Source organism: Lagenorhynchus albirostris, chromosome 4 (genome assembly GCF_949774975.1).
Source record: "Lagenorhynchus albirostris chromosome 4, mLagAlb1.1, whole genome shotgun sequence".
NCBI lineage: Eukaryota > Metazoa > Chordata > Mammalia > Artiodactyla > Delphinidae > Lagenorhynchus > Lagenorhynchus albirostris.
The window spans coordinates 146,020,995-146,033,671 of record NC_083098.1 but is presented as its reverse complement, the minus strand read 5'-3'; the positions used below and the strand labels follow the sequence as shown (position 1 = coordinate 146,033,671).

Genomic DNA, 12,677 nt, shown 5'->3' with positions numbered 1-12,677 from the left:
CCGTGCTGCCCGGACCTCCCTCCCACTTCGGCGAGACCACACCATGCGACAGCACCCGCGCCGCCCGCACCCGGATGCCCCCGTAGCGGCAGCACAGCCTCGGTCTTTGGAACATTCAGATTGCGCTTTGACAAAATTTGGAGAGGAGCTGATTTAGTGAAAAGTTTCATACTGGCTGGTACTTCTAGTTATTATGCAAGCAAGAAATATTTATTAGGCCCCAAGAAAATGTGTCTCCATTGCCTGGACCCGTGTCAGAAAACACGTGTGTGGTCTGCATGTCCCACTCACATGCTGTCCCGTCAGCTCTCCTACAGGGCCCGCGAGATCTTCAGTAAGTTCCTGAGCAGCAAAGCCACCACGCCGGTCAACATCGACAGCCAGGCCCAGCTGGCGGACGACATCCTCAGCGCCCCACACCCCGACATGTTCAAGGAGCAGCAGCTCCAGGTGACTGCCCGGGGCACGGGCAGAGGACTCGGGTCCCGGAGAGCAGCTCCTGCAGGCACCAGACTGCGAGGAGAGAGCCAGTGGGACCCCCACCCCTACCCCGCCCCACTCCAGCCCCTGGGCTCCATCTCAGAGCCAGGGTTCAGCAGGGCGCTGGAGCAGGACATCCCCACCGCGGCGTACCTGACTGTTGACACTCTCCCTTATGCATCTGTGTGTCATCACAGGTTCATGGGCGGTGATATACATAGAGATCGATGGACGTTTGGATTTTTTTCAGTTTTAGGACATCACTGTGATGAAAAGTGTGCATTGGACTTAATGTGTTTTAGAGCACATGTCCACTGGCCTTAGCAGGGGTTACTTCTGTTGCTGAGTCATGTGAATGAGGTTTAAGAAAATGGAGGAAGGTAGTTTCAAGACAGGTCTCACTTCCTTTAGGTTTCCAGTTGCCTTTGGTTTCATTCTTATTTAACAAAGTAAAGATTCTCCAAGATCGCACCTTGGCTGTCCTGAGGCCGCTCAGACGCTGGCTTTATGTGGGTTGTTGGAACTGGCTGGTCATAAGCACGGCCACCGAGGGCTGGCGTGTTATAAGTGTGATCAGACATAACGGAGCCTGGGCAACGACTCCAGGGGCGATGAGGGACTTTGGGAACAGGCCCTGCTGCGCGGGCGGCCTGGTGCCGCCCCGCACCTTCAGGGCCAAGTGTCCGGTTCCGTGTGTCACTGGACAGCGCTGTTTCCTCGGCAGATCTTCAACCTGATGAAGTTCGACAGCTACACTCGCTTTCTGAAATCGCCGCTGTACCAAGAGTGCATCCTGGCGGAGGTGGAGGGCCGCCCGCTGCCCGACGCGCAGCAGGTCCCCAGCAGCCCCACCTCCAAACACAGCGTCAGCTCCGACCACTCAAACACGTCCACGCCAAAGAAGGTGCCCGTCCCGGCCGCGCTGGCCCCCCCCCCAGATGAAAGCTGTTCTGCAGAGATGACAGCAGACGCCCCTGTTGGCTTATCCCCTCACCCGCAGGGAATGCAAGGCCCTCTTAGCACTCGCACCTCCCGTGCGTCTTGTCCGAGGCTCTGGCCTTGAGGGACCTGGGCCCTCCCGCGGAGCACGTGTCTTGGTGGCCTGCTCCAGCTCCCTTCCCATGCATTTCATGTGATGTTAAATTAACTTCACGCTGTTTTAACGACGTTTTCCATTTGACGGCAGTTGAATGGAAAATCGAAATCAGGACGGTCCCTGAATGAAGAGTTGGGAGATGAGGACAGCGAGAAGAAACGAAAAGGAGCGTTCTTCTCTTGGTCAAGGACCAGGAGCGCCGGGCGGTCCCAGAAGAAGAAGGACCAAGGCGACCGTCCAAGCGGTTCGTGGTTTGTCGTGTGAGGTGGGGGGGGGCGGGGGCGAGGCCCTCTCGGGGACAAATGAGGACGTGTGGGCTGTGCTTGTGACGTGGCCCTTTGGGGCGGCCTGGCTGGGGAAGCGGGGCCTCTAGGGCCCTCTGAGAGGGGGCATGGTGCATTCTAACCCCCCAGGCTAGGGTGCCCGACGGGTACTTCTTGCTTGAGCAGTAATGGGTGCTCTTGGTAGAAAATTTGGAAAATACAACCAAGTGAAAAGCAGAAAATACAGGTGTCCTGCCCTCTGTCCACCCAGACTGCCTCTTGCTTTTCTGCCATGTGCAGAGAGGTACACGAGCTTTTGTAATTTTTTCAAGAAAATGTGACACCATAGTTTGGGTACCAAGCATTTTCAAAATTGTAATTTTATTATTGTAAATTTTAAAGGTTGCCATCCTAGATCTTCTCTCCCTTGGTTTCTTTCTTGGATGTGGCTGAGAAGACAGTGTGAGAGGGACAGGGACGAGGGCTGGGACGCGCCGGGAGGGAGGTGGGTGGGCGGGTAGCAGCCTGGGCGTGGCGGGGGGTGGGGGGACAGGGCAGAGAAGGGCGGGGCGCACACTGGGTGCGGGAAGCACACGCGGGAGGGTTTGGCGGCCTTTTTTTCTCCACAGGCTGTCAGGAAAGGGATTATTTTCTGGGAAATAGCCTGCAGGCTCCAGACCCGGGCCCCGAGTTTAGGTGGGGCAGCCTACCGAGGGAGCTTGGAGCACCTGCGGGGCTGGTGCCTGTGCTGTGCCAGGCACTTCAGAGGGTTCATCTCCTGCTCAGAGCCGGCCGCAGGCAGGTCTTATGACCACTTTGCAGAGGGCAGTGTAGGGAGGCTGTGGGCCTCTGCCAGTGCCCTGAGGCTCCAGGGCCCTGCCTGGGGCGGCCGGTACAGCTCTTCTTCCACAAGGAAGGGCAGCCGGAGCTGGGGGTGGGAGCGGTGTCGTCAGTGTGGCCAGGGACCCCCGAGGACCAGAGATGGGGGAGTGCCTGCCTCTCTAGGTCTGTGTCTCCGAGCGGGACCCCAGGAGACCGGGGTCCCCATACCCGGCACGTCTTTAGAGAGCCACCCGGAAAGGCCCTAAGTCCTGACTCCAGGACGCTCCCCAGGCGTCCTGACTCTCTCGCCTGCCAGTCCATTGCTTTTGGCAGGTGGGTCAGTGGGGCCTGGGGGCCTCCGTGTAATCAGGCCCCTGCTCCACCCCCAGGCCCCGGCACAGCGGCATGGTCGGGGCCCTAGGCCCCGTGTTTTTAAAGGTCCTTTCTATGTCAGAGTTCTCGCGAGTTTTAGATTACAGTTAGCTTAGTCAGTGACATCGGATGGCGCGATTGTCGGCTCATTCAGGACTTTACAGGAAGATGGGACGTGAGCCGTCGGTAAAAGATGCCGTAACCGGCTGGCATGTGAAGCCAGGTGTTGAGATGACAATTCCAGGTTAAATGAAGGGCAGGGAGGCCCTGCACTTGCTTCCGTTTTGACCTGCGATGAGGCAGCAGGAGCCGGGGGGCTGCGCGGCCGCCAGCAGAGCAGAGCGCGGGCCTGGGCGGTGGCTCCCGGCTCCGGCTGTGTGCCGGGGGCGAGGCTGTGCCGCCGAAGGGCCTCCGAGCCTGGCTCCTGTCCTTCGCGCGTGTCTGTTCAGCCTGAAGGAGGTGTGGAGCTGTGGGGGACGTGACCACACTCGGGGGGTTTCTGTGCTTCTGCATTAAGCGAGCAAGCGTGAAGCTGGTGCCGTTGGGGGTTCTGAGTCCCTGTGTCCCTGCAGACCCCGCGCACGCCAACGGAGGCCTGGGCCGCCGGGAGTCGCAGGGCTCCATGACCTCGGCCGGGAGCCTGGACCTGGTGAGTCCCCGCAAAGCCGTGTCCCTCGTAAGGGAGCTGTGGCATGGATGGGGAGGGCGCCCCTTGAGCTCTAAGAATATCTCTGGGTTCATTTCTGAGACCTTTAGTTCCCGTTCAGGCACGTTTCTCTGGACGCCCACGGGAGCAGGCAGGTACTCCTCTTCGTCTCAGCACCTGCACGTCCCATGAGCTCAGACACCCCTGTGTCTGCCTGTGCACTGGGGGCTGTGCCGACGGGGCTCTTCCCCGCCGGCCCCTGCTGTGGGCCGGGGGCCCGGGTCCTGCCTGGCCCTGAGCTCTCTCCTCACGCCCTGCTGAGTTGCTTGTCTGGCCCAGTTTCCAGTTAGATGGAGGAGGCATTGGGCTGACCTGCTAGCTGGTTAGCTGGCGTCTGGTGGCAATTTTGGAAAACCCTATTGTTGCCGGCCTCCTAGTCACTTGAGCTGGTCAGGCAGTAGTGAGTGTAGATGTCATTTCTTCTTCAGTGATAACAATACCAGTTAGAGCCGTGAGGGTGGCCCACGCGCCGGTCAGCCATTGCTGCCTGACAGAGCATCCCAAAACCCAGCGGCTTAAGACAAAGGACGTTTACTGTTGCCCGTGCCTCTGTGGGAAGGGCACATTTGGGGCCATTTTGCAGTCAGTCTACCACCTGCAGACTAGTTTTCTGAAGTAATATTTGGGAGAAAGAGATCTTCAGACCCTTGGAGGACAGAGTGGTAAGGAAGTGACAACCAGGGCAAGTCGGGCATTGGAAGGAGGCATGCGGGGAGCCGTCTGTAGCCAGGAAGCGGTGCTGTAACTCAGGGACCCAGAGGTCTGGCATGGGGCGCGCGGCCGCGGGCTGGCCCCGGTCCGGCTCCTGCCCCGAGCACGTGGGAGCCCTGCTCCGCGCAGTGGGGAGGGGCCGCCTCCCGCTCCTGCCCAGTCCACCCGCAGCACAGGCATCACGTCGCAGGTGCTGCCGCGCTGGAAGGCTCGCTTCCCCATCCTGCAGGCGTGCCCCCCGCCGCAGGGCCTGGCAGTGGGACAGGTGGGCTGGGCCACATCCCCTGCGCCGGGCAGAGGTGGTGGGCGTTCTCTGGGCAGAGGGCACCCCAGGCTGCAGGCTGCCTGCAGGGCGCACCCCCTGGCAGCCCTGCGGAGGAAGGAGCTGAGACTCCCCCGTGCCCCTCACACCCGGCCTCCCCATGCCGCCAGCTCCTCGTGACCTGGGGGCCAGGGTCTGAGGGGCCTCACACCCTCAGGTGTGTGCCGCTGCCTCTGAGCCTTGGCCTGGCCGTCCCGGCCCCTCTCCCAGCCTCTTCCCTCCGGCCCACCTGCTGTCTGTCTGTCCATTCCTCTCGGAAAGGCCTTGGGCCTGTGAGGTCGGGCAGAAAGAGCCAGAAAGGTGACCAGAAGCAGCAGAGGCTGCCTGCCTTGTCCGTCCCCGGCTCCTAGGCTGAGAGATGGGCGAGGCAGCTCCTGGTCCCCAGATGGCCTCAGTGGGCTCTGCAGGGTGACTCCACGTGCTTCCGGGTCAGGGAGGCCAAGACCGGACCCCCGAAAACAAAAGTGGGAAGGCCCACCCTATTCTAGTAGGAAAGCTAGTTAGCATGGCCCTCGTAAAAGTGTAGACTCAGAGCTTGGAGGCTGGGACTGCAAGGACGGTGCCTGTAGCTGAGAGGGGGTGGCGCTCTCTGTCAACTAGCAGCCCCACAGCGTAGCGGCCGTGTGTGCACAGCGCACTGTGCCTTTATCGGAGCATGTCTGCATTGTGGAGCCGGGTGTGCACAGGGAGCCACACTGCTGGGCCCCCCACGCGTGTGCAAGCTACCATGGCCCTTCCCCGGGGCCTCCCCGCACTTTCCCTGACCCTGCGCCCGCCCCTGTGTCTCCCTGCCCCCCAGCCAGAGGCCTGCAGGACCCTGGCGCCCGAGAAGGACAAGGCCGCCAAGCACTGCAGCATCCAGCTCCCCGACGGGACGGCCTGCGTGGTGCTCGTCAGGGCGGGGCTGTCCATCAAGGAAGTGCTGGCCGGGCTCTGCGAGCGACACGGCATCAACGGGGCTGCCGTGGACCTCTTCCTGGTGGGCGGGGACAAGGTACAGGGCTGCGGAGACCGTGGGCGTTTCCTCTGGGGGCGTCTGCCCTGTGGGAGACCCTGCCGATGGGGGAGCCGGCTAACCTGTGTGTATTTACCTGAGCGTGCGGGTTCCCTGCCGCCTTGGCCTGTGTTGGGCCTCACGGCCGACTCTGCTCTGTGCTCCATGCATGTGGCGGAGGTGGGTCCCGAGAGCGCCGTCTCGCTGCGCAGAACCCTTTGCGGGCTCCCAGCAGCTGGTCAGAGAGCTGAGGCCTTCTCTCCGGCTATGGTGGGCCGCGTTTGAAGCTGCACTTTGCTCCGTGCAGCTGTGCGCCCCGGCTCCCACTGACGCCTGTCTCTCTTCCTTTCATGTGTTCGTAGCCTCTGGTACTGCATCAGGACAGTAGCATCTTGGAGTCTAGGGACCTGCGCCTAGAAAAACGCACTTTATTTCGGTAAGAGAAATGCAGTTGCCATTTTCATGAGGCTTCCAGAGCCACAGGCTGTTTCTGACCACTTGCCCCGCCGGCCTCCGCTCTACTGTGAGCTCAGAGGGGCAGCCGCACGTGGCCCCAGGCACCCCGGGGGCCAGAGGGTCACGCTCCCCGCCTGCCGGCGACCACGGCAGGGCTGCACCCGGGGCAGGGTCGACCCGTGGGGAGGGGCCGCTCCTTGTCGGGTGTGACAGTCCTGGCTCAGCCCCACGAGACCCTAAAGAAGCCCCCTGTGGGCTCTCTTCTCGTGCAGAACCTGGGGCTGCCTTGGTGATGCCCGTGGGTGCCATGCTGCTCTGCTTTTGAGACAGAACGTCCACATGACAGTTGCCACGTGTTTGTGGCAAACGTGCTCCTGTTTCTCCCCCTCCAACCAGGCTGGATCTGGTGCCGATTAACCGGTCTGTGGGACTCAAGGCCAAGCCCAGCAAGCCAGTCGCGGAGGTGCTGCGGCCCGTGGCGGCCAAGTACGGCCTGCGCCTGAGCGAGCTGGTGGCCCGGCTGGTGAGTGAGCGACATGGGGCCCCCGGGCCCCCGAGCCGCCCGCAAGCTCAGCGCTGCCTGCTGGGGCCCAGCCTGCCCCCGTTGTCCGCGAAGCGAGCTGTGGCTGGCGTAACGGGAGGACGCCGTGGGGCCGACCCAGCGCCTGTGTGCGGCTTCTCCACCCAGCAGGCCCTGGGGAGGACGTCGCCGCTGCCCTCCTGTTTCCCACCCTGTGGGGGAAATGCTTACCGCTTCCTCGTACCTTGGTCGTGCCCTCTGGGATTTGGGTTGGTATTTGAGATTTGGGGGTTTGGGCCCAGGGAAACCAAGAAGAGAAACAAATGAAAACCTTGCAGCCTCCCGCCGTTGGCAAATCTGATCGGATGACGGCACGCGGTGGCGTGTGTGACCCGATCTGCAACAGCCTGTCGGGTGTCCGCTGCGACACTGTGCAGCGTCCCATAGGCCGTGGGTCTGACAGCTCTCTCTGGTGTTTCGGAGCCGGGCCGTCGGGTTCCTCCGTGCATGGGTGAAGCAGGGATGAGAGCAGAGTCCCCGTTCCTACAGCCGGAGGGTGGTCCCGCACCTCCACACGTTTGCTTTGAAATGCGGTGACTTATGACCCATTGGCCTGTGTTCTCCTTTCTTTAGAAATTATACTTTATCAGGGCTACGATTTCAAGTATTTTTAGGATTTTTATTTTCTCTGAAATGGGCTCCAGAATTGTTCAAGACTTTGGCGTGAACAAGAGGACCAGTTAAATTGTTTCAGGCTTCCCGAGGGTAGCCCGAAGCCCTCCGCCCAGCTCGCTGGGGGATGGGGGTGCCGTCCTAAAGTCTAGAATATGCCGAATGGAGAGGGACGTGGCCTGGGTTCCATGTGGCCTCCCTGCTCGTACTCCGTTGAGAGCCTAAGCGATCCTTAGTCCCCGTGCCTGTTTCCCCATCTGTAAAGTGGGGTGAGTCATGGAAGCGTGCTCGTGGGGTCGCTGGGGGGCTTCAGTCCCAAAGGGCTGGCCAGTGGTCGGGGCTCCTTCCCCACTGGGCTGCTGAGGCCTGACCGGGAAGAGTGGTCCAGCTGCCTCAGGGCTCGGGGCCACGAGAGTCATGGAGGGCGGCACGGGGCGTCCTGTGGATGGGCTGTGAGCATGTGGCTTTCCGTGGACCCTCCTTAGTGAACTGTGGGCCGCGAAGTCGTGAGCCAGGCAGGACCCTGCTAGCCTTGGTCCGTTCCCCACTCGGCCGGAGCTCTGTCTGGGCGTGTGGTCGCTTAGCCATTTAAGAGCCAGGCTACAAGTTCAGATTCTTTCTTCGACAGAGGCTGTGGGTCTTGAACAGCAAGATAGTCTCCCCAGGAGAGAAGGGCAGGATCCCGGGCCTCAGATGCGCCTGCTTCCTGCCCACAGGGAGGCATCTCCCCCCTACTCCCACGCCTCCTAGTGCACTGAGGACCAGTGAGGTGGGCTTGAGGTCCCCTCCTCCAGGCTGGAGGTAATGCTGAGACTTAGGCCAGCTTGACTTAACGCCTAAAAGCACCCAACTTGTGGACGCAGGTGGTACCGGCTCCCACCAAGCGCTCCTCCAGCCCCGGGGCCTCGCCTCGGCCCAGTGCTGCCAGCAGCCAGCACTTGGGTGACGGCCTGTCCCGCGGGCTCCTCCCGGCGCCTGCGTTCCGGCCAGGCCCGCTGGCGCTTGGGATCCTGGTTGTTGCACGTCAGGCGTCTGCGGCTGGCCCTGCCGAGGTGACAGGACCTGGGGTCACCTGGCGCATGGCTCCATCAAGCCTGGGATGGTCCTGCTGGCCGATGTGCCACACGCAGTTGTTCCGGAAAGCTCCAGCCAGGGTGAGCCACTCATTGCACTGTCTCTGCCTCTAGAGTGGAGAGAAGGAGCCCCTGGACCTCGGAGCCCCCATCTCGAGTCTGGACGGACAGCGGGTCATCTTGGAGGAGAAGGACCCCTCCCGAGGGAAAGGTGAGCAGGGTGACGCTGCCCTGGTCCTTCCGGCCTCCTGGGTCCCTGGGCTCGGCCCCCCGAAAGCTCCCGGCCCTGCTGCCCTGTGGTCTCAGAGTGACACTGCAGATGGCCTCACTTGGGTTTAGGGTCTCATGGGGCCCGGCGACCCCCTGCCATGGCCGAGTGCAGCCGTGGCTGGGCGTCTGTCTGCGGGCAGGAGGCCCTGGGACCGGGAGCACGAGGGCCTCTGGCTGGGACCCCTGCACGTCTTCTCTGCCATAAGAAGGGGCGCAGGCCCTGCGAACGCCCTGCGTCGCTCCGAGGGTCCAGCATGCCCTGGAAAGTGCTCTCTTCCTGGGGGGCCTCCCCATCCCTCTGCACAGGGACCCGGGACCCTGGGGCGTCGCTGCCCCATGTCGGCCCAGCAGCGGCTGAGGTCGGGGGCTGGGGCCCCCTGTGCCTAGTGCACAAGGAATGGGTGGTTTGCAGGGCCCTTTCCCCTACGCTGCCTCAGCCCCGCAGCCCTGCCCTGGGGACGGGGACCTGCACTCCCGGGGTGGGGGGGGCGTGCCTCCTGGAGAGAGCCTCCTGGAGCCTACTGAACAGGGCAGGGAGCTGGCCACGCAGGAGCCGCCCTCCCCTTCCCCGGGCTGGCTCAGCTCTGAAAGGGGCTACCCGTCACTCGTCTCCCTCCCCAAGGGTGACCGGGCTGCGGTCGCCCCTCTGCCCTCGGGCTCCCGTGCCTGCTTCCTGTCCCCCTGTGGGCCACCTGGGTTCTAGAGGACGCTGTGTGCGCTTCTCCCGCACGGTAACCGGCCTCAGGGCCCGAGCGGCCTGAGCGGGGCACGGGTGCTCAGCACCTCCCTCCAGGGTCTGATAAGGTCGGACCTCCCGGCCCGCTTGTGCGCAGGTGAGTCTGAAGGCATAGCTGCGGGCAGGTGCGTGCAGTGTGTTTGGGACACTGCTCACAGGCAGGAGGGCTGGGACTCCGCCAGCCCATCCTGGGCCAGGGAAGTGGTCTGTGGACCACGAGGGCCAGCGGGGGCCAGCCTGCAGCCCTGACTTGGGGCAATGGCCGTATTTGAAGATACATAATAAATGTGAGACTCTCGTACTTTCTAAAGACATTCGTGCCAAATAGTACCCCGAAAGGCACTTTCACTCACCACGGGACCACAGAGTCCCAGTGGGCACAGTCAGCCATGAGCCTTCTCCCTGTCGCCGTCCTGTACAGCTCGCCCAGACGCGGCGGGCGGAGGAGGCTGGTCCTCTGTCCCTTGACCCCGCCTGGGTGCTCAGGCCTGAGCGCGCATGTAGACAAGGGGCCCCTGATACCTTTGGCTTCTGTACAGCTTTGAGCTGGTGATTGTGTTAGATGTGGAGACGGGTCTGCATTCACTGCAGTTTTATAAAGCTTGTCTCGCTATGTTCAGCCCCCACAGATAAGCAGAAAAGCGGGCCCGCCAAACAGAGCGCAGCCGTAAACGCCAGCTCCAGAAACCACTCGGCGATGGTAATTCCCCTCCTCACCCCGCCTCGCTCCTTGCCTGCAAAGCTCAGGGGCGCGGCCCCAGCGGCTCTCTGCCCTGGTTGGGCCTGCACCCCGGGTTGGGGGGTCTTCTCAGGGTCCCTTTGCGGTGCCTGCTCCCACTAGCCTGGGAATCGCTGGCTGGGTGGGTGTGCCTTACGTGCTGTTCTTTTTGCAATCCTTATCATTGCGATTGATGTTTCTGCCACGCATGTGAAGTCCAAATCAATGCCATCTATGTTTCAAAGACCCTTTTATATAACTGATGAACTGTGTTGTCATGTGTCTGAAATGTGAGTGGAACTTTGACTTTCCTTCTGACGCAGGGAGAGGAAAGAACACTAGGCAAGTCTAATTCTATTAAAATTAAAGGAGAAAATGGAAAGAATGCTAGGGATCCCCGGCTTTCAAAGAGAGAAGAATCTATTGCAAAGATTGGGAAAAAAAAATATCAGAAAATTAATTTGGACGAAGCAGAGGGTATGTGTACTTTTTAAAACTTCCACGTTTTTCGTGAATGCAGTGTCAGTTTTGCAGTCCAGTCACTAGAAGCTTCTCTGAGTTACTGACATTGGGGTGGCCGTGACCCGTCACACTGAGCACTCGCCCCTGTGTCTGTCTGCAGCTGTTGGTGTAACTCTACTAAAGCCCCAGTTTTCAGACCGAGAGCCGGGCCCTAGGAGTCAGGGAGCCCCCACGTGGGCTGCAGCAGGAGGTGTCTGTCCCCCCTCACAGCCGGGTCCCGGCTCAGAGAGGGGCTCGGGACCAGGGTCCACGTCCCTGAGGGTCCTCGCCAGGAGGAGGCCGGTGGGAGGGCCCGGGCCTCGCTGGCCTCTGCTGTCGGGGCCCTGAGGAAAGGCTGTGCGTTCGGCCATGGGGGCCGGACGCCCGAGCCGCCCCCGGGCCTGCAGGACAGAAGAAGGATGGCATGAGAGACAGAGAGGAGGCGTGGGGGACTTCCTTTTCTTCCGAAAGCTCGTGACAGAGGGAAGCTCTAGGAGCTGTTCTGCGCCCTGAGCTGTAACCCAGGGAGCACTTCCTGGGCAGGTCAGCTGGGCTAGTCACTGCTCCCTGTGGCGTCCGGCCACGGGCCAGGGTAAAACACACGCCTGCCCTGAAGTTCTCGCGTTTCTGAGATCCGTTAAGATTTGAGTTTTTAAGCTCCTTTGCTGGTCAGAAGCTCAGGGTGTAACTTAAGCCTCGAGAAGGCTCAGTGTAGACACCATCTATTTTGGATGGTGAACTCGAGTTACAACTGAGAATCCACCCAGGTAAGAAAAAGAAGAGCTCTGGGGAGCCAGCGAAGAAGCTGGACGTCCCCGGCAGGGCGGAGGTGCCAGGAGGGGGCGGCCTGGGGGGCCGTGGAGCTCCCGGGGCGGGGTGCGCGGCGGGGGGAGGTGTCGAGGGCCGGGCGCTGATCACAGGCCCCATCAGGACCGCCCTCTGCCCCGGCGTGGTGCCCCCGAGAGGCCCCTCACACACGGGTCTAGGCTGGTTCACCAGCTGCGGGCACCAGGGGCTCCTGGCTGTGTCAGGCCGTGGCGCCTGGTCAGCGGCCTCCCTCCTGCTCGGAAGGTCGTAGGCTTCGAACGCGGGCGGAGCGCAGACATGGGCCGCGGGCCGGGGCCGTGGCGGCCCGGAGCTGGTCCAGGGAGGAGCGCAGCTGTTCGCGTGGCCTGCGGCCTCCCTGTGGCTGTGCGGGCGGGAACAGGAGGAAGGGGGAGGGCCTGGGGCGGCGGGACAGGGCTTTCCAGATGCGCTTTTGCTGTGCCTGCCGGAGGGTAAACACGATAACACTTGGTCAACGTGGGTTTTCTTCCAACAGAGTTTTTTGAGCTCATTTCCAAAGCTCAGAGCAACAGAGCAGACGACCAGCGCGGGCTGCTGAGGAAGGAGGACCTGGTGCTGCCCGAGTTCCTGCGTCTGCCACCTGGACCCCCGGGGCTCGCCCTCTCCCCCTCGGCCGCCCCCAAGGCCTTCTGCACGAGACCCGCGACAGGCCACAGCGAGGAGGGCGCTCCCCGGCCCCGCGAGAGCCCGGCCACCAGCCCTGGCTCTGCCGACAGCCCGCCTCTCTGCTCCCCTGGGACCCCCGGGACCCCCAGTCCCCCGGCGCAGGCGGCGGAGGCCGGGGGCGTCCAGACCGTGGAGGGCGAGCACGTGGCCGACCTGACGCTCACGGGGGAGGGGCACCTCAGCAGCCCTAACAGCACGTTCCTGCCGCCGCCCCCCACCCCGCCGGGCTCGGCCGCACCTCCGAGACCAGGTACCAACGGGCGCGACGCCCCTGCTCCTCTCTGACCCCCCTCCTCCCTGCCCGCCCGCCCGGGGTCGCCTGCCGGTGCTGTCCACCCACTTAGAAAGCGTCAGCGGTGCAAAGTTACCCCCTGCGCCCCTCAATCCCTCTAAGGAGGTTTCAGCGTGCTAGCCCCTCGGGTGCTGTGTCGGTCGCGGCGGCCTCTGCCTTCT

General features: G+C 62.4%; 2 protein-coding genes across 3 annotated transcripts in view; one reads left to right on the top strand and one right to left on the bottom strand.

Annotated features, from left to right (window-relative positions):
- Positions 1 to 12,677, bottom strand: part of LRPAP1 (LDL receptor related protein associated protein 1) — a 462,538-nt gene that overhangs the window by 370,392 nt on the left and 79,469 nt on the right. The gene's annotated exons all lie outside the window — the stretch shown is intronic.
- Positions 1 to 12,677, top strand: part of RGS12 (regulator of G protein signaling 12) — a 118,444-nt gene that overhangs the window by 97,819 nt on the left and 7,948 nt on the right. The window contains exons 8-18 of one of the 2 annotated variants that reach the window (XM_060148789.1): positions 307 to 450; positions 1,205 to 1,384; positions 1,667 to 1,820; positions 3,606 to 3,682; positions 5,572 to 5,766; positions 6,129 to 6,202; positions 6,619 to 6,745; positions 8,602 to 8,698; positions 10,114 to 10,193; positions 10,535 to 10,688; positions 12,034 to 12,474. In XM_060148789.1, the coding sequence (XP_060004772.1) occupies positions 307 to 450; positions 1,205 to 1,384; positions 1,667 to 1,820; positions 3,606 to 3,682; positions 5,572 to 5,766; positions 6,129 to 6,202; positions 6,619 to 6,745; positions 8,602 to 8,698; positions 10,114 to 10,193; positions 10,535 to 10,688; positions 12,034 to 12,474 (1,723 nt within the window). Of the gene's footprint in view, positions 1 to 306; positions 451 to 1,204; positions 1,385 to 1,666; positions 1,821 to 3,605; positions 3,683 to 5,571; positions 5,767 to 6,128; positions 6,203 to 6,618; positions 6,746 to 8,601; positions 8,699 to 10,113; positions 10,194 to 10,534; positions 10,689 to 12,033; positions 12,475 to 12,677 lie in introns of those variants that run through there. The other variant, XM_060148790.1, reaches the window with a different exon arrangement.